Genomic DNA, 20,944 nt, shown 5'->3' with positions numbered 1-20,944 from the left:
CCGACCCCATCATAGGCGGTCTAATAGTCACACTGACCACGTATGAGGAACTGTAAATTCCTGTAGCAGTGAAGAACCAAGAGAGAATCTCCCCATTATTTTGGGGGTAGTGAGGGAGGGAACGGGAGAAAATTTGGCATCAGTGAGTTGCAGCATGCCTTTCACAATAAAGGGCAGTATTGTACAAATGAAGTATGTTTGGTACTGACAAGCACCCAGTGATTTGTGAATTAATGTAATATATTGAATCATTTGAGCCAAACCTCTACTTGGGGAATTTGAACCGCATCCCTTCCACCCCATGACTAGCCAACATACCAGCAAGCTTCTGTTCCATCATGGCACCTGACTTTAAATGAGTCCACTCCATGGCACCCTCCACTAAAATGAGTAAATCGTAATCTTGGGGCTCTTTAGTGTCTGAAGGTGTTCAGAACCCTCCTCAGACTGGGGGACTTGAATCTCAAGGATTGTGTGTTAATTCTACTTCAGTTTTTGGGAGCACATGCCTTAAAACACAGTGAGAATTATCTAGGAGATGCTATAATAAGGCATAGGGCATGAGCACATTTCATTTCTGGATGAGATGTGCAAGGCAGATATAGTGAATCTGTGAGTGCTGACAGTTCGCCTCACACATAAAATGAGGGGAAAATAAATGAGTCTTTTAAAATAATGGGTTCAGGAATGGCAGCCTTGGGCTTTATGAGTTGTAATTCGTGGCAGCTTATTGCAGTAAATACATTACTGTTGTTTTTGAGCCGTATGTAAAATCCCTGACTGTGACAGTATAGTCAATAGTATTTCACAACCAATATCTTTTCTATAGTAGTATTATGAAACCTTTAGGCAACAAATTGTATTCCTTTCCAATAATAGCATGGGACACACTTTTGAAGTTCATAAGATGTTGGTAGTTTAATCTACATGAAAATGGCAAGGAGAAATCTGTTTAATTTGATTCTCTTTGAATAGTTTGTTGTGCATTGACATGCTTGAGGTAAACTTGAAGCCACTCTGAAATGCCTGGAAATAAATGCTAGCAAATTGCACCCCAAAGCTTATTGCCAATCTCTGAAGAAATAGCACGATGTTAGTTCTCCTTATATTGCAAAGAAGTTCAGATTTTTCAAAACCTTTCCTGTTGATTGAGAATTTTATCACTTTTGTTTGTAGACTGGCTTCTTATTCCATTGTCTTGTCAGGTAAAGTATCTCTTGTAAATTTTCTCATATGTAAATCTTTCTATAGCTGTCTAAAGGAGGTGAAACATCTTTCAGACATCTGTGGACAGCTTTTTTGTGTGTCTGCATGTACCTGGCCAGAAAGCACACTGGTAAGGCCTGCTGATTGCCTTTTAACAGCAATCAAATATTTTAAATTTCTGATAGCTGAGGTGAGCATTGAGAAAACACAATTGTTTTCTTGTATTGGGATAGGAATCGACACATGCTATAACCCTAACCCCAGAGTAATGTAGCAGGCAAATCCCAAGTGACATCACAGCATCTGGAAAAATAATTCACCACTTTCTTTGCATCTTCCCTTCTTTTTCTTTAGGGGTGCCTCTGGTGGTACAGAAGCATCATTTTCAAGGTGGGAGATGCTTGCTTGTTTTGGTAACCATATGCTGAAAAGATCTGCTCTTTACTTTCATCAGATATAGCCCCCCACCAATATATGCATAATATAGAGCTATAAATAATGTGTTCGCTACATTTGTGGGTTTGCAGAGGTGGCATTCTCTGCTTCTTTTTAGCTTTATACCTCACCCTTTTAAAGGAGAGAGAGAAATCCTGTGGGAACTGCTAATATGCTTTTATTAAGAAGTAAATGTTTGAAATGGATTCCGCGCTCTTCAGAAAGTGACCCAGATGACACACTGAAATGCAATTAGTATACTTGGGAGATTCTGGATATCAGTTGGCTGATGTAAGGTGATACTGAATTTACAGAATAATGTCTGTGAGATCTTCCGTCCTTTCCCCTAGTCATCTCCTAACTGAGGTGCCAAGTCAGGTTCATCAGGTTCATCTTTATTCTTAGTGATCCCAAAATATATTAGTTGCTTTCTGCAGCTTTGTTTTTTCCAACAATTTCATTCCTGTGACAAGGAAATCATTAACTTCTGCTTTGATTATATATCCATCAATATAATTTTTTCATTGCATAGCCATTGTCCTTTTGCATAGTTTGTATTATGACATCTCCTGTGACCTAGCTAATTGTATGTTGACATCAGTCAACTTCCTTCTCTATAGATACAGCACTATTTACGGCCTCAGTACAAAGGAAGCCATGATGAGAACGTTGCTTCCTAAACTGAATCAAGCTAAGTAGGGCGAGTTTATTCTTTGATTAATTTGTTTTAATGAAATAGAATGATAGTAAGAAAAGAAATCAGCCTGAATGTCAAGAAAAACTTCGTAGTTGTGAGATCTGTAAGGCTGTGAAATAGTCTCCCAAAAGAAGTGGTGGATGACATTATTTTAGAAATTTAAAGCTAGACTGACCAGACAACTGGCAAACAAACTTGCATTGGTGGGAGAAGAGTCTCTGATTTAATATATATTTGCTACTTTAAATACCTATGATTCTGTGAATGAAAATTAGATTAAAAGATTAAGATTAGGGGTGGAAGAGACCTCAGGAGGTCCTCTAGTCCAATCCCCTGCTCAAAGCAGGACCAACTCTGCTTCATTTTTATCTATAAGCATAGAGGACTTTTATTTTACTACTTTTATTTTAACTAGTTGAAGAGCGAGGAGTATTAATAATTTGAGGTTCTGATAAGTTAGTCTAAGTGTATATGTAATTTTGTTGGAGTCAAAATATAAAAAAATCAACTAAGAGCCCGATTCTTTCATATTCACTTATGTTGAAGAGTATCTCACTCCGTGATCAGCCACATTGAAATAAATAGGTTTTCAGAGATTCAAGTTAGCCACTCCATTTTCCACAAAGGTGCAAGACACCACTGGGCAATCTTAACTCTTCATTAACTACATTTTTAAGTGTTTAATAAATAGTAGCACATAGGTATGACTTGCATTATGTTACTGTAACTGCATGCCTATGAGCACTATATCAGCGTAGCACATCGCATAAATTGTCACAGTGTAGTATTTTTCCTCCTTATGACTCAGTTATATACATCTTTGAAAATAATTTTTAAAATATAAATATTTTGTATATAGCTCTTCCTAAGAAAAATGTGTGGCTGTTCACAATTTTTAAAAGGAAAGGGGATTTGGAAGAGGGCAACATAGGCAATAGCTTCGCAAGTGTAGGGAAACTGAGAACTTGTTTATATTAAATGTGGATTCGTCAAATTTTAAATTGGTATAAAATGTAACATACTTGAACAGGTGCAAAACATAATGTGGGTACTCTTAATCCTATTTAAACAAGATTGGTATCAAATTTGCTTAAGCAGATTCTTTACTGAATTAAACTAAATCAATATTAACATAATTTAAATAAGATTAAGATTGTCCATATTGTGTGTTCTGCTAGTTTAAGTAAACTGGTTTCAAATCACAACTAAGTTTAACCAGTACAGCTTTGAATATAGACAAAGCTTTATCCTTTTTCTTATTTGTGCCGTACCATTTGTCATAAACAGATAGCTAAGGGTTAATGTCTCTTTCACCTGAAGCACCTGACCAGAGGACCAATCAGGAAACCGGATTTTTTCAACTTTGGGTGGAGGGAATTTAGTGTCTGAGTCTTTTGTCTGTCTGCCTGCTTTCTCTGAGCTTTGGAGAAGTAGTTTCTACTTTCTAGTCTTCTGTTTCTAAGTGTAAGGACAAAGAGATCAGATAGTAAGTTATATGGTTTCTTTTCTTTGGTATTTGCATGAATATAAGTGCTGGAGTGCTTTGATTTGTATTCTTTTGAATAAGGCTGTTTATTCAATATTCTTTTAAGCAATTGACCCTGTATTGTATCATCTTAATACAGAGAGACCATTGGTATGTATTTTTCTTTCTTTTTTTATATAAAGCTTTCTTTTAAGACCTGTTGGAGTTTTTCTTTACTTCAGGGAAATTGAGTCTGTACTCACCAGGGAATTGGTGGGAGGAAGAAATCAAAGGGAGATCTGTGTGTTGGATTGCTAGCCTGATTTTGCATTCCCTCTGGGGGGAATAGGAAAGTACTTTTGTTTCCAGGACTGGAAACAGAGAGGGGGAGTCACTCTGTGTAGTTTCACAGAGCTTGTGTCTGTGTATCTCTCCAGGAGCACCTGGAGGGGGGAAGCGAAAAAGGATTATTTCCCTTTGTTGTGAGACTCAAGGGATTTGGGTCTTGGGGTCCCCAGGGAAGGTTTTTCAGGGGGACCAGAATGCCCCAAAACACTCTAATTTTTTGGGTGGTGGCAGCAAGTACCAGGTCCAAGCTGGTAACTAAGCTTGGAGGTTTTCATGCTAACCCCCATATTTTGGACGCTAAGGTCCAAATCTGGGACTAAGGTTATGATACCATTCATTTTGTGTCTCCCTCCAGCCCCGACACTCATGTAGTTTACTGTGGTTTGAATTGGGCATAATAGTATAGAGCCCAGTGCTGTACCTTTAAAGTCAGTGAAAGTTGTGCTATTTGTTGGCAATCCCTTGAGGTCGAAGATGATCTCTTTCACAGGTTTTATTTTTCATGGGTCCTTTGGTGACTGAGGAGTCCAATTCTTGAGCCACAGGCTCATTGGCAGACATTGCAGGTGGTTTTGGAAGACAGGGTTGGGCCGTGACAGTTGTCTTTCCTTTCTTTTCTGGCATTTTTCTGAGATCTGGGCAAAACAATTTTCCTCAAAAGTAGAAGTTCCCTCTCTGACAAGTCTTCAACAGTTATCCCTGTCCTGGACTGCTGTCTCCCAGTGTATGCGGGATTCTCCCATTGCCACAGGACTTCTATGGGTAGGAAAAAATTCTCCTGTGAAAGAAGCCTGCACATGAGTAGTTTAGTGTAGGGGAGCTGATGCTCACCAGCAGCCACACACATCTTGGCAAAAGAGGCACCAGTCCGGTGGCAAGCAGGTCTGAGACAACTGGTGGTTTCTGTTGCAGCCTTTGTCCACCTTCACAGCCATTGAGAGGTGATCCAGCTTCATCCACCTGTTCTGTCATTGAGGTCTTACACTGGATTGCGTTGTGCTGGGCTGCACTTTGTCTGGTACCTCACCTTCGACCTTACCGCCATGAGTGACCCTACCAGGACTACAGGACTCCTGACAGCATAATTCTTAAGGTCTTAAATATATGCAAGCTTCTCTACCACGTCAAGTTGGCAGCCCAAGGAGAAGGTTGTGCTATTAGTTTCAATGGGAACAGGATCAGGGCCTTTCTGTATGATTGTGTTTCAAGCTGTACTATTACATTATATAAGGGTACTAGTATTTACTAATCAAGTTGCTAGATCCATTCAGCCAGTAAAATACCCATTGTTCCTTGATGAGTTCTGCATTTGAATCAGATTTCTATGGAGACTGAAGAATGTTTTTCCTTTTGTGAATGTAAATGAGTTTAAAATGACCATGCAGTTCATTCTCATCATAGCCTTTGTGCGTGGTTTAAGATTCAGCACCTGAGCCAATTACCTTTGTAAAAGAACATGAACAGAAGAACCATCATGCACAAGTCTGAGGCAGTCAAAGAAAAACTACCAAACAGCTTTGGTTGTGGCAGTTTGATTAAAGAAATTGATATCGACTTGGGTAAAGATAAAATAATATAGATTAAGAAATGATATAGACTTGGAAGTTCAATTGTGAACAATCAGCTTGAATCTGCCTTATTTGCATTAACTCACAGTTAGAACACACAGATCATAAAGCATTTTTCTCAGAGTTAGAAATAGATTTTTTCCATATTAAATATTTTTGTTGTACTAGTTAACTTCTGTACAGAAAGCACTGAGCGTGAAGCTGAACTGGTAATATGCTGAATTGTATTGTTTGCTGCTTTAAAACCATCACTGGCAGGACACAAAGTGAATTTGTTACCATAATGGAATTGGTTTTCAGTCCTTGTAATGCATTTCTCTTTCAGCCTTACCTTGCTTCTGTGGATGGCTTTGTCAGTGGACTCAGCTTTGTATCGTTGTCAGCGGCTGGTTGCCGAAGGATCCAGCTGGACTCAGTCGGAATCAACACCTCTGCTGTCTTCTGTCAGAAAGAGGCTGAGATACAGCTTGAACAAATGGAGGATTGTGTTTCCCAACAACAAGAGACTTCAAAAAGATTGGGAGAAGGTTTCTAGGTTTTATTCTGGAAATGGGATACAGACCAAAAAATACACCTTGCTCTCCTTTTTGCCCAGAAATCTCTTTGAACAGTTTCACAGGTATACACTTGCCAAAACTAGGGAAATAATTGATCAGCTTTAAGATCTGTCCCATCATAAGTGATCTTTGATAGAAATGTATAAAAGTTTCTATAGGTTTTTGAATAATCCTATAAGAGAATTAATATCCCTGATTTAGAATTATACAAAACAACATGCTGAAAGCCAATTATTCTCTTAAGTTCTATAGGATTTTAGAGTAATTTTATAAAATTATGTTAATTTTTAAATAAGCGCGTTGATGTCATCAATATTAAGTTATATAGAACTTGTCCATAAAGGGTGGTCAAAGCTCAGTCTTTCCCATTAACTACTGGTTGTAGGACTAGTGAGTTGGGCATGAAGAATCCTGCCAAGAGCAGCCAGTGGGAAATGCCATTCTGATCAAGATAGATTAAATTTACCCATCCATCTTTCACTTTGAAATAAACATTCTGTACTATGGTGCCAGGTTCTGTCATCCCATGGTTTGCCCTATCTTTTTCTTTACCTTATGTCTGTAAATTCATAGAGAATCTAGTCTGCTTCTTGTAAAAACAATCCTATAAATTTCTGAATATGAGTTTTAAATACTTAGTTGCTTTTTAAATTTGGCAATCCTTGAATCAAAAATGAATGAAAATATGGGAACCAGAATGTGAGGGAAGTCATGAGGTAAACAGTTTTTAGGTTTCTGGATTTAAACAGTGGTATAATACACAAATTAAATGAAATTCTTTTTAATGTTATGAAAATATCTCCTGTAGAATCCTCATAAGGAATGGAGGCATCACAATGCAGTCAGGAAATATTCTGTCCGTTACTGAGGAGGGAAGGAAGGAGGTGTGTGTGTGTGTGTGTGTGTGTGTGTGTGTGTGTGTGTGTGTGTGTGTGTGTGTGTGTGTGTGTGTGTGTGTGTGTGTGTGTGTGTGTGTGAGAGAGAGAGAGAGAGAGTTTGACTTACAAACAGTGTTGTGAATCAGGAAAGGACACATTTAATTTCTGGCTATTGTCATTTGTTTTTGACCTTCTCAGGTTGGCTAATCTCTATTTCTTCTTCCTGGTCATCCTAAACTGGTTCCCACAAGTGGAAGTTTTCCATAGGGAGATCACGATGCTACCTTTGGGTGTGGTGCTGTTAGTTATCATGGTTAAGGATGGCACTGAAGACTGCAGGAGATACAGATTTGATAAGGCAATAAACTCCTCTAAAACCAAAGCATATGATAAGTAAGTGGAATGAAACAGTGACAATGTTTTTACATTACATTATTTTATGCAGTTTAACCACATAATTTTGCAATATTTTCCCCATTTGATCACAATAAGTGAAATTAATACGTTTGCAAAGGTTTTTATATAGGGACTGTTTCCTAATGATATTAATGATAAAAAGCTAGGGGAATAATTTTAGCCGAGACTGATGTCAGTAACCTTTATTCCACCACGCAGGGTGTCTGTATTGCTATAGCATTTTCTCTTAAAGTTTTCCAACCACTTTACCAAAACCAGATAATTAAGCCTCAACATCCCTTCTCAGTAGGTAAAGGATCTTAGGGATGGTGAGGTTCCTTCACCCACTATTGAAATGCAGCCAACTTTGGAATAGAACATTGCAGCTGCTTAACAGCATGGCATAACACCGCTCATTGGCAGCAGGAAGGGAAGAATATTGTATCCAACTGAAACCAGAGCGGGAAATTTCATCGGTAGACTAGAATGTGACCAGGACATAAGTATTAACACTTCATCTCTGCCATCAGATCTCGAATAACCAAAGGTGGCCAGTCCCTCCAAGTTTCATGTGAATGACTTCACCTCCGGAAATATAATATCCTTTACATTTCTACTGGGGCATTTGCCCGTACTGACTCAGAGGGAAGAGAAAGGCTTCTACTGCCTTCTTAATTACCAGCAACACTTCTCACAGCATCAGAGGTCTCTTCTCCAAGTACTGCCCTGACTAGACCCTTCTTAGCTTGCCACAACTGATGGGGCTACATGACAAGGTGGTAAACTTGCATTAAAAGAGGATGATTACATTGCAGGGTCCTTTGGTCAAGAGGTTTGTTTTTTTCTCTTAAACTTGGTTCTGTAGAGACAAAAGCAAATGGCAGATAGAGATAGTTTTAGGAGATGAAGTCCTGGCACTATTGAAATCAATAGCAGCCTTCCATTGACTTCAGTGAGATCAGGGCTTCCCCTTTGAACTAACTTACTGGCAATAATTTTAGCTTCTAACAACTTTAAAAAGAGTGTTTCAGAAAAGCCTCAAGAGGAGGACTGGGCATATGTCTTCAAATTTATCCACCCACTGTAATAATATGCAGAAAGAAGATTGCCTGGCACAAGCTTCAGGAAGTACAGTAACACAAATAATAGCACATTTCAGGAGTGCTTTTGTCATCAGTGACTTGCAACAGGGCAGACTTTAGGACCCAGAGTCAGCTTGACTGACAGTGGCAGAACTGGTTTGGAGGAGGAGGATACTACCTATTCCTGTGACGTCTGTATTCCAACAGGTGTAGCTTTCTGTCAGGTGAAAGACAGCAGTCGTTTCAGGTAAACTCAAATCCTCATTCCACGGCTTTGCATTCTTCTGGATTATTTAAACCCCTGTGCTTTATTTTTATTATTATTTGACACGACATTTTTAAGGGGAAGATGTCAAGGAAATATGCTCTAGGCTGCTGTTCTATGAAGATCATAAGGGAAAAACTTTTTTTCAAGAAAGTTTGCTGCCATCATGCTGCTTCAGATTCTGAGACACAAAACGAGGAGTCAGAGAAGAGAGAAAAAGGAAAGAAAAGAAAGAAGAAAAATGAAAATAAATGGGTGGTCGTATCCAACTTGCCCTTTGAAAGCTGCAAGTGGAAAGAGAACCCAAACAGACATTATGACTGTAATAAAATCAAGACCACCAAATACACTTTCCTATCCTTCATTCCAAAGAATATCTTTGAGCAGTTTCACCGCTTTGCCAATTTATATTTTGTGGCCATTGCAGCATTGAACTTTGTGCCAATGGTAAATGCTTTTCAGCCAGCAGTTTCTTTGATCCCAATTTGTGTTATTATGGCTATTACAGCAGTTAAAGATGCCTGGGAGGACTTTCGGAGATACCAGTTGGACAAAGAGATCAATAATATGGTCTGCCTCGTTTACAGCAGGTAAATAAATCATACCGTTTTTCTTCATAAACCAAAAATCGCTTCAATTTTTTTTTCAAAAGCATCTTAAAAAATGGAGTCTCTGGGGGGAAAAAAAAATAACTACTGGGGAACAAACTCTTCCACAGAGGAAACCAATGAATTTGTGTGTTTGATAGCTAAAATTAAAGGGGTACCACAAAACAAACTTCACAAATAATGCCTCGTAAGGGGCAAATTAGGATGATCATCCTACTAGATTGACCAAGAAAACACTAATTTCAGAAGCTTATAAAAATGTGTGACCTTATCTAAAAAGTTTCTCTCTCCCACCACCAAAATTGTCCAGGATCCCAGTTACCTGGATTGCCTGCAGAACTGCTGCTTTTTGTTTTCCTTCAAACTGTAGCATTGATAGTATTTTCACTCTTAAGAAAATGACACATTGTAACAGAGGTAATGAAAAAATATTGACAACTTTATAGGTAAGACAATGATTAAAAGGTGGGGGTTTTTTTGTTTAATTTTACATTTGCTCAGACAAAGAAGACAGAAAGAGAGAGAAATAACAAATACACTAGATTTTAGCTGAGTGAGTCTGTGCCGGAAATCTTAATGATCTCCCTTCTGCACAAAAGAGGCATGATAAATTGCTTCTGAAAACCATTTATCAGAGATGGCTAATTCTAAGTGCTAAACGAGGAATGCACAGAAGTGTTTTCTGCTCTTCACCCTTCCTCTTGTGCCATTTTGTATTGCTTTATGTTCTTTCTGAATCTAGCAACCTTAGTACAGCAATGAACTGTCTTTGTGTTCCTTGAAAATTCCGTGTCTGTGGTTTTCCCAAATATCCAGTATATGTGTTTAACCTTTTTGTATATGAAAAACATCTACCAACTTACAGATAGACCTATGAATGCTTTGCGGAAGTTAACATCATGCCTCTCGCTCACTTTTTCTCCAGCCATGGGATACGTAATCAGTCAAACATTAAAAATAGTCCTTGGGCTATCCCAATATGTTGTGTTGTTTTGGCTTGCAGTGATGTGATATAAGGCTCTGAAAAGAGCCCTTTCCAGTTGTCTTTCACCAGATATTTGTGGCCTTAAAGGAAGTGTAAAGCCAAAGGACGTGGGGTGTCTTCAGGACAATAGAGGTTTTTTTCTCCTGGAAAAAATGGTAGATAATACAACTGCCATCAGACTTGTTATGTGCTGTAACTAATATAAATAATTTTAATTCTATGGGAAGCTGACGTTTCTTGTTTTTCTTGTTAGCTGCATTTTCATGGATGAGCTTGGTGTCTCCTCGTGTTCTCTTCCTTCCTATGAATCATCTGGCATAAGTTATTTTGTACCTGAAACTCTTCTTCTAGACACTGGAAGCCTCGTAAAACTGAATTATAATCTTGTTGCAGTAGAGCATTCTCTTTTAATACAGTAACTGATCTCCCATCTAAAGGTGAACGATTCATCAGATTTACAGTATTACCTTAGGAAAAACTGAATTGGAGACTGTGTTATCGCTGTTGTTTCAGACTTCAGTATAATGAATTCTGGTTCCCAGTTTTAATGGAAATATGAAGGCAGAATTCTATTTTGTTTATCTCTGATAGAAAGATGCTTTTCCAAAAAACTTGCTAGGAGATTGGTGGGGGAATCTCCCATCTTGCCTTTACCCAGATCACCGGGGGGGGGGGGGGAGTGAATTTAAATAGGGCATCTTGTAACATAGCCCTTTTCATTTTGCCTTTTTTAACTGAGATAAACTGATGTGTGAAGTCATTACTGGTAAGAGAACCTTTCTTAGTAGCATATTTAAATAAGACTCAGCTGTGAACAGGAGAGAGGGCAGTAGTCACTGAAGAATGTTTTAGGCTCTGTTGGCTGGTTTATGGGCTTAGTAATTGGTTATGGAAACTTGAACCTATAGGCTGCAGGTTCACAGAATCATAGTAATGGTGGTTTATAAACTGTAGCATCTTAATTTGCCAGATAAATTAAAAAGTTAATACTCTAATTGCAGATTGATCAGACCTATCTGTAGTCACCTCCATTCCCTGTGCCAGTACAGGATTGTCCCTGCATATACATTTTCTGCCTAGTTCTAAATTTCATTATCAGGAAGAAATCTATGATACTCAGCTTATATTTTCTCTTTCTTAATTGCATTCACTTTCTTCTAGCTATACTCCTTTGTATAAGTCTGATTAATTCTTCTTTATTCTTAGTATTTAATTATATCCTTTAAATATTCGTGATCAAAGTCCCTTCCCCACACTCCCAGCTATCTCCTGGCAAAGATATGCTGCATTTATTTGTTTCATCTTTTTTCATAGGTCAGTTCCTCCAGCCCCCCCTCATTGTTTTAGTTGCTTTTTTCTGAACTCCTTCCAATTCATCATCATCTTTATGAGAATAGGGGCCTAGAACGGAATATGGCATTCCAAAATATTAAATGGTATGGTTCAATCCTGTTCCAACACACACACACACACACACACACACACACACACACACACACGGCAGGAGGAGATGAACCATTAATTTCAAATACCAAAAGTCCTAGGCAAAAGGTGGTGGTATCCTTTCACCCAGTAAGAGCAATAATAATCCAGGAAAGCATAGTTGTTCACTCTGCATAGAGTACATATGTGAGCTTGCTATATACACAAAGAGACTGAAACTGGAGCTCTTTTGTGTCTGTTTCAATCCCTAGGGATTTCTGGCTAGGTTCCACAAGCATTCCCCAGCTGTTTCTCTGCTGATTCACTGAATGTCTGTATTATGATAAACACAGGGTAGCTGTCTATGTGGCTGTCAAATTTACTTAGCATCAGCTTTAAAAGCAAGTTTCAAAACTCCTACATCTGCAACAAACATTGGACATATAGCCATGATAGCAAACCTTGAAGTGCTTTAGAGTTCATTTCTTCATCAAGTCAAGTAACAGGACACTGCAGGCTACTGGAGAACTTTGCTGTAATGTGAATTCTGGTATATTTTCTGCTTTGAAGGAAAATCAGTATTTCATTTGCTTTAAACGTTACATCGTAGGGAACAGATCCTGGAGTTCTGATGTAATTTTTACTCAATCCTTACTCAGGCAAAATTCTCACTGACTTTTCAACTGGCTTTCTGCTCCCCAGTGAGGCCTTCTGCTTGTGACATATACACAGATTGCCTTCATGCACGATCTCCTACCCTCTCATCCCAGTCAACACATGTCCATGCCACACTGATGATGGGGTTTGCCTAGTATCATTAGGCATGAGCACATGAAATGTCATTTAAGCTGAATCATCTTAAAATTTGAAGTTTATTAAATAAAAGCATATACATCAATTTGAAATTTTACATTAACTACAAAAAGATAATTCTGACATCATATTTTAGTGCTCATTTCACGAAGATGCCCCATTGCAACTTAGTGTCATCAAATATTGGTGCAATGTCAGAACATCGCTCCATGATGATCTCATGGATCTGTAATTCCATTTGACATAATATCTACTCTCTCTTCCCTCCTTGTATCTTTTTTTCCTGGATACTGAAAGCATCAGGGAAGGATGCTGACAAATCCTGTCTGTTTGCTAAGAACTTTGCTAAGACTACTTTGCCTGATGTGCCAGTGTGGTGAGCACTCCTGTGACTGGTGCTCCGCTCGTATACTTGCGAAGCACAAAAGAAATCCATAATGCTACAAGAGCTGCGTACTGCTCTAAAATCTCAAGTTGAGCATTACTGATCTAGCATCTTTCAGACTGAAAGGGCACACCAAAAACAAAGGGATACTAGTTAGCTAATATAGGTCCATTCTACTGTTCTTTAAAAACTGTCTAGGTGAAACTTAGATTCTCTGGAATTTTCAGACCTGTCTGGTCTGGATAGGTGCATACAACATGTCCCTATTTTGTAAGCTAGATATACTTTTTGGGCTTCTAGCAAGTTGTGAATGTGGCTCTAGAATCATAATAAATGAGGTCTGTGTTGCATGCTGCCAAGCAACTTATTGAAACCAGTGGTATCAAAGTTGTGAAGGAAAAATTTAAAAATTGAATTCATACCATGGAGAATCTATGTGGTAAAAGAATGTCTAACCTGCTCAGCTGACTAAATTTAAAAGAACATCAGATTCTCAACATTTACTTTGGTTAGGCCCAAGCTACGGCACTGCAAATCAAGGAGCAGTGAATTAGCAATTCTCGTTGCCAGTCAATGCACATCACTGTAGTCATGATTCTTGGCTTCTTTCAATTAACACCTGCCGTAACATTGCTAATGCCATCACCTGTTTGTGCGCTGCTTTAATAACAACATCTTCAAGGTCTGTTGCATTATTGTGCCAAGACCTCTCAAGCTTGCTTCACCGCCCCCCCCCCCCCCCAAAAAAAAAGAAGTATGCAGTAGTTTAACAGACTGCAACACCAAACTAATGACTAAAGGCAAAGGGCAAATGGAAGCCTATGTTTCTGGTTTAATGAACAGCAGAATCCCTGACATCATGGCAAGGAGTGCCACAGAGAAGATGCTAAGAGGCTGAAACAATGAGTGAACAGCTTATTGAGATGCTGCAAGGAGGCAAGCAGCAGGCCACAGTCCGGGGCCCTCAGAATTGTGCGTGGGGGTGTCAGGAGGTGACAGAGGTAGTTTGGACTGAGCTTCCCAAAGGCTTGACAGGTCAATGGGAGCAACTGGAAACTAATGCAGAATCTGATTAGCAATCATTAAGTAGCTGAGCTTTCAATGGCGTTGTGCTCACTCCATCTGCTGTCAGACAGTATCCTAGCAGCAGCATTCTGCTCACGATGCTAATACAAAAAAAACCTGGCATCGGAAACACTGAGGTGTGAAATCAGAAAACTGTCAAATGAACACCTCGTTTAGAAAATGAACCTCAAAGTTACTGGACAGTAGAGTTTTGAACAACAGTCAAAAAATGTTTTTTGTAAAAAATAAATTTTCAGTTGATCTGGCTCATTGTTTTCAAAATGGATTCTGACCAAATCAGATAAATCAAAAAATACATTTATATGATAAAGTGTTCCTGACTAGTACCAGTTCTAAGTCAGTACAGACTTGGTATTGTTAGTCTATAAGTTAAGAATATAGGCATCTTTTAGCATTGAGAGAATAGTGCCCATAGTAGAAAGCAATAGATTATTTTAGCAAGTAGAAACGTGGGGTCCTTTTGTGGCATTAAGGATCATTCAATCCCCAGACAGTAGGATTATTTTAACTGCATACTTTGTTACCTTCTAGAAAATTGCATGTCATTGCAATATCAAGGGTGTTCATTGCTACCTTGCTATCTTATCATTCAAGGCCAGTCCTAAGAGTTTCCAATTACAAGGAACATACATATCTCTTCGCAAATTAGGACTTGTCTGGCTGCACAAACTGCAAATGATGTACAGAACTTTCACCTCTAGATCACAGGTTTGAATCCAGTCTAAAATGTAGTGAATGAAAGATTGGTACAGAATTGACCTCTGGGAAACAAGTAGGTCTCTTCATTCCAAACAGACATGTGTCAGCCTCACAAAAATCACTTACATGCAACTCTAATTGACACCCTGATGACAATTTTGTGCGAGTAGCCAATGAATGGAGCAGCATGGGGACCTAGCTACTTTCTTGCTGAACTGTTCTTTTGTTGAATTTTTTTTCTAGCCTCTCTGGTTGCAAAGATAACCTGCGAAGAATAAATAACTGCAGTAATTCTGTTTACTGAATATATAGCATTGACGAATGTAGACTTGATTAAAATTTCAATCAGAAGCTATAGACGATGCTTCTTGATATAGTTTTAAAATGTGGAATGTTATCAAATGTATGTGTGATAAATAAAAATGTCTGCTTTGGTCCAAATGTGGCACAGTAACTGTTTTAAAAGGTGTAACGTGCAGCATTTTGCTGGAGGACTGGGGAAAAGGTTTTTTTAAAATACTGCAAAAAATTCTAGGGTGGAGGAATGAAGGATTCAAGGGTGACGTGGTCACAGGATGAAAAAAAGCAGCTGACTTTGGGATGCAAAATACCCATGGTTTGGAAGTTGTGAATGATGAATAGTTGAAGACTTTTCTTTTCAGGGAACTGACTAGATGACTATTTCAGAAGGAGTCACAGATAAATCCTCTTCTTTGTGCCTGTGGCTGGCCGGCTGGCCCTTTAAGGCAAACCAGGCTCAGCCTTGCTGGTGACCAGACAGCCATCCCCGAGCTGAATATGATGGAGTCTTAATTATGAATGTCTCCAGTTGCAGGGGATCAGGGAGAAGAGTACTTAAACACAGCTGTGAACTTCTGCTAAGGAAGAGACCCAGGAGAGCGGAGCAAGAGAAGTTACCTTGTCAGGGATTGACCTGGGGAAGTCAGGTTGGAGGAGACCCACAGAAAGCAGGTCAGGTTCCATGGGAAAGGACTCTGAAATAGGGCCTGTAAGGAACAGGGAAACCTCTAATGGAATTGGCCAGAGTCCACAGGGAATGGAGTCAGTGGGGAAAACTTCTGATTGGAAGAAGCACAGAGAAAAACTCTGCAGGGCTCAGGAATAGGGGCAAAAGCAGAGAACTTCTGAGTAGCCCAAGATAGGCATGAGAATTACTAGTGTGGTTGTTTATGTCAACTTAGTTAGACCTTAGTTACCCTAAAAGGGGACTGAATGTAAATTTGACCTGGCCAGCAGGCGGAGGTGATCAAGAGGGGGGAATAGAGGCGATGACCCTTATAACGCCCCATTGAGGCACAAAGAGGCACCCTCGAGGTAAGGTCTTGCCATTACAGTGCTCCAGTGTGGCTAGCTTAGATTTGTCTCCACTTGGACAGATTAATGTTATTTTTTCTTAATACCCATTTGCACCCCTTCACCTTCCTCCCTATCCCAGTCTTGGTTTGGAAATTCCAGTCTTGTTTGAATCCAAGAAATAAACTGTGAGAACATTGTTGACACAATGCAAATCATTTATTCACGTCCCCATATCCAACAGTTTGCAGCCACTCCAATTTTTTTATGAGCCTTTCTTCTCAGATATAGATTCAGAAAGGACCTTTGATCCGTGCAAATAGATGTGTCAGAGGGAAAGAGATCAGAGCAGCAGACGGTAACAGTGGCCCAGGGCACAACTGATTGCTGTTGGCTGACTGTTCGGTGGGCCTTGGGACAACTTGGGAGGAAGAGAAAATTATTATCCTAAGCATGAGATATGCAGGCCCATCAGCGGGAGGTGGGAGCAAGAATGACTCTATTGAAAATCCCTAATTTTGAAAGATCCAGGCCCTGTTTTTTATTTGTTCAACTTTTTTTGCCTACAGACTCCTGTTCTTCTTCCTGTACCCCACCCAGGGCCGGCGCTTCCATTTAGGTGACCTATGCGGTTGCCTAGGGCGCCAGGATTTGGGGGGGGCGGCATTTTGCCGCTCTCTGCAGCAATTCGGCAGCGGGGGGTCCTTCCGCGCTCCGGGTCTTCGGCAGCAATTCTGCGGCAGGTCCTTCACTCGCTCCGGGACCCACCGCTGAAGTGCCCCGAAGATCAGGAGCACGGAAGGACACCCCCCCCCCGCCGCAGAATTGCCACCAACGACCGGGAGCGCGAAAGGACCCCCGCCTAGGGCGCCAAAAACCCTGGCGCCGTTCCTGACCCCACCCCTCAACTCTCTCTCTGAGCAGAGACTCCACACTAACATCTCTCATCTTTTCTTATTTATTTAATTGGGTGCTACTTTTCCTGATTCCAATGTCCTGACACTGTTTACTGGAACCAGTAGCTCAGGTTTCAAGTTTCCCACCTATCAGAAATCACCTGATGTTGTTTTTTTTTAAATTGCATAATTGTTCGCTTTGTATTGGTTCGTTGCCAGAACTGCCTAGATTTGCAACATCACTTTGTTTATTTAGCAAGGGGAGTTTGGGATTGTACTATGCACTTAAATCCATGAATAGCAAATGGACATTGCTCCCTGTCTACATAAATCTCTAAAAGGAAACTGCTTCATTTGAAAGGTCTTATGTGGTTTCAAAGCTGATAGCTGGGGCGGTGGTGGTGATTGGGGCGGGAGGGATTGCTTGTAAAGAGCTCCTTCCTGCCTTGTATCCATAGAGAAGGCACTACAACGTGTTAAAACGTATCTGATTCTTTGTACTGAAGAAACTTGTTAATTTCACTGCAACAACTGTATAACAGGTTTTTTTGGGAAACATAGTATTTTGATACAAAGCAAATATGTTCATTTAATAGCTCTAATTCTCTATGAAGGGAGGAAGAGTCTAGTGGTGAGAAAACTGACCTGGAAGCTGGGAACTCCTGAATTCTAATCCTAGCTTTGAAAATGACTGTCCTTGGGGCCTTGAGCAGATTACTTGGCATTTCTGCCTCAGTTTCCCTGCTGTAAAATGAGTTAAATAATACCCTGTATAGTAAAATTAAAGTTTTGAAGCTCCTTGAAGGTGAAAGGCATTAAGCATCATAAATGCTTTAATCAGGCTATAATCCTTAGCTCTTTCTGACAGTTTACTCTCTCAACAATTTTATTATTCAGACAATTTTCCTGTAATTTTGTGTATGTTTCACTGAAATTCATAATCAAGTTCATTCTTTCAATAGGCTATTTTTGTTTACATGGGCTCTTTGATCCCATCTAGATGTCAGATAATTGGGCCAGGCTTTTCTAAAGATCTTTGTGAGCAAGATGAATGGAACGAAAGAGTTTTGTAGATATTGGAATTAAACAAGAGGTGAGGAGAGAGAACGACAGGACTGCATTGCAGCAGTTTCTAGCACTGTGCCCAAGTATGTCTCATAAAGGTTATGGCACGTCATCTGCTTACTGTCGGCTGCCTCTGTCCTTTTGTTTTTATGATCTGTACAAACAGATTCTAAAGTTTTACCGGGAAGGTGTTAAACGCTGTTAGTGTTAAAGGTCACTCAGGGTACGTCTACACTATGGGAAAATTCTGATTTAACATAAACTGGTTTTATAAAGCAGATTGTATAAAGTCGAGTGCACGCGGCCACACTAAGCACATTAATTCAGCGGTGTGCGTCCATGGTCCGAGGCTAATGTCGATTTCCGGAGCGTTGCACTGTGGGTAGCTGTTCCATAGCTATCCCATAGTTCCTGCAGTCTCCCCCGCCCCTTAGAGTTCTGGGTTGAGAGCCCAGTGGCTGATGGGGCAAAAATCATTGTCGCGGGTGGTTCTGGGTAAATGTCGTCAGTCATTCCTTCCTCCGGGAAAGCAACGGCAGACAATCATTTCACGCCCTTTTCCCCTGGATTGTCCTGGCAGACGCCATAGCACGGCAACCATGGAGCCCATTCAGCTTTTTTTTTTTTTTTTACAGTCACCGTATGTGTACCGGATGCCGTGGACAGAGGCGATACTCCGGCGCTACACAGCAGCATTCATTTGCTTTTGCATGATAGCAGAGATGGTTACCAGTCATTCTGTACCGTCTGCTGCCAGGGTAATTTGGCAATGAGATGATGGTTATCTGTCCTTCTGTGCTGTCTGCTGCTATCATGGGTGCCCCTGGCTGAAATCGGCCAGGGGCACAAAAGCAAAACTGGGAATGACTCCCCGAGTCAATCCCTCCTTTATGGTTTCTAAAAATAGAGTCAGTCCTGCCTAGAATTTGGGGCAAGTGTACTGGAGAAGCAGTGTATCAGAGAGTACAGCTGCTCCGTGTCAGATCCCGCAGAAATGATGAGCTGCATGCCATTCACGGGGGGTGCCCCTGCAACAACCCCACCCGTTGCTTCCCTCCTCCCCCAACCTTCCTGGGCTACCGTGGCAGTGTCCCCCCCATTTGTGTCATGAAGTTATAAAGAATGCAGGAATAAGAAACAATGACTTGTTAGTGAGATAAAATGAGGGGGAGGCAGCCTCCCAGTGCTATGACAGTCCAGGCAGGACATTAAGCGGTGCGAAGGAGAGGAGCCCAGCATCCCGCTGGTATGATAGTCCAGGCAGTACAGAATCTTTTCTTTACACAGGAAAGGGAGGGGGCTGATGGAGCTCAGCCCCCAGTTGCTATGATGACAACTGTTACCAGCCGTTCTGTCCCATCTACTGGGAATGACCAGGAATCATTCCTATTTTTACCCAGGCGCCCCCAGCTGACCTCACCTGAGGCAAGCTAGGAGCACTCACGGGCTGATAGTGACGACGGATATCAGTCATATTGTACCGTCTGCCACCAGGGAGGGGAGAGGAGCAGATACTGCTCGTCACTGCTGTGGCATCGCGTCTACCAGCAGCATTCAGTAGACACAGGGTGACATTGAAAAAAGTCAAGAAACGATTTCTTCCCTTTTCTTTCACGTGAGGGGGGGAAGGAGTAAATTGACGAGCTATTCCCTGAACCACGCCGGACAATGTGTTTGACCCTACAGGCATTGGGAGCTCAGCCAAGAATGCAAATACTTTTCAGAGACTGCTGTGGACTGGGGATAGCTGGAGTCCTCAGTACCCCCTCCCTCCCTCCATGAGCGTCCATTTGTGTCTCTGGCTTCCCGTTACGCTTGTCATGCAGCACTGTGTAGCCTGTAGATTTTTTTTTCAAACGCTTTGGCATTTTGTCTTCTGTAACGGAGCTCTGATAGAACAGATTTGTTTCCCCATACAGCGATCAGATTCAGTATCTCCCTTACGGTCCATGCTGGAGCTCTTTTTGGATTTGGGACTGCATTGCCACCCGTGCTGATCAGAGCTCCACGCTGGGCAAACAGAAAATGAAAATCAATATTTCGCAGGGCTTTTCCTGTTTATCTGGCCACTGCATCCGAGCTGAGATTGCTGTCCAGAGCGGTCACAGTGGTGCACTGTGGGATACCGCCTGGAGGCCAATACCGTCGATTTGCGGCCACACTAACTCTAATCCAATATGGTAATACTGATTTTAGCGCTACTCCTCTCGTCGGGGAGGATCATAGAATCATAGAATATCAGGTTTGGAAGGGACCTCAGGAGATCATCTAGTCCAACCCCCTGCTCAAAGCAGTTCCAATCCCCAACTAAATCATCCCAGCCAGGGCTTTGTCAAGCCTGACCTTAAAAACCTCTAGGGATGGAGATTCCACCACCTCCCTAGGTAACCCATTCCAGTGCTTCACCACCCTACTAGTGAAAAATTTTTTCCTAATATCCAACCTAAACCTCCCCCACTGCAACTTGAGACCATTACTCCTTGTTCTGTCATCTGCTGCCACTGAGAACAGTCTAGATCCATCCTCTTTGGAACCCCCCTTTAGGTAGTTGAAAGCAGCTATCATATCGCCCCTCATTCCTCTCTTCTGCAGACTAAACAATCCCAGTTCCCTCAGCCTCTCCTCATAAGTCATGTGCTACAGCCCCCTAATCATTTTTGTTGCCCTCCACTGGACTCTTTCCAATTTTTCCACATCCTTCTTGTAGTGTGGGGCCCAAAACTGGACACAGTACTCCAGATGAGGCCTCACCAATGTCAAATAGAGGGGAATGA

At 40.9% G+C, this 20,944-nt stretch overlaps 1 protein-coding gene across 2 annotated transcripts in view; it reads left to right on the top strand.

Moving 5' to 3' along the window:
- Positions 1–6,057: 6,057 nt before the first annotated feature.
- Positions 6,058–20,944, top strand: part of ATP10B (ATPase phospholipid transporting 10B (putative)) — a 75,200-nt gene continuing 60,313 nt past the window's right edge. The window contains exons 1-2 of one of the 2 annotated variants that reach the window (XM_050962522.1): positions 6,058–6,338; positions 7,353–7,547. In XM_050962522.1, coding sequence (XP_050818479.1) covers positions 6,064–6,338; positions 7,353–7,547 — 470 coding nt within the window. In that variant the 5' untranslated portion in view covers positions 6,058–6,063. Of the gene's footprint in view, positions 6,339–7,352; positions 7,548–8,762; positions 9,488–20,944 lie in introns of those variants that run through there. The other variant, XM_050962521.1, reaches the window with a different exon arrangement.

The sequence above is a fragment of the Gopherus flavomarginatus genome, chromosome 7 (assembly GCF_025201925.1).
Source record: "Gopherus flavomarginatus isolate rGopFla2 chromosome 7, rGopFla2.mat.asm, whole genome shotgun sequence".
NCBI classification, from domain to species: Eukaryota; Metazoa; Chordata; order Testudines; family Testudinidae; genus Gopherus; species Gopherus flavomarginatus.
Note: the sequence above shows the minus strand (reverse complement) of the source record. Positions and strands in the feature narration are given on the sequence as shown.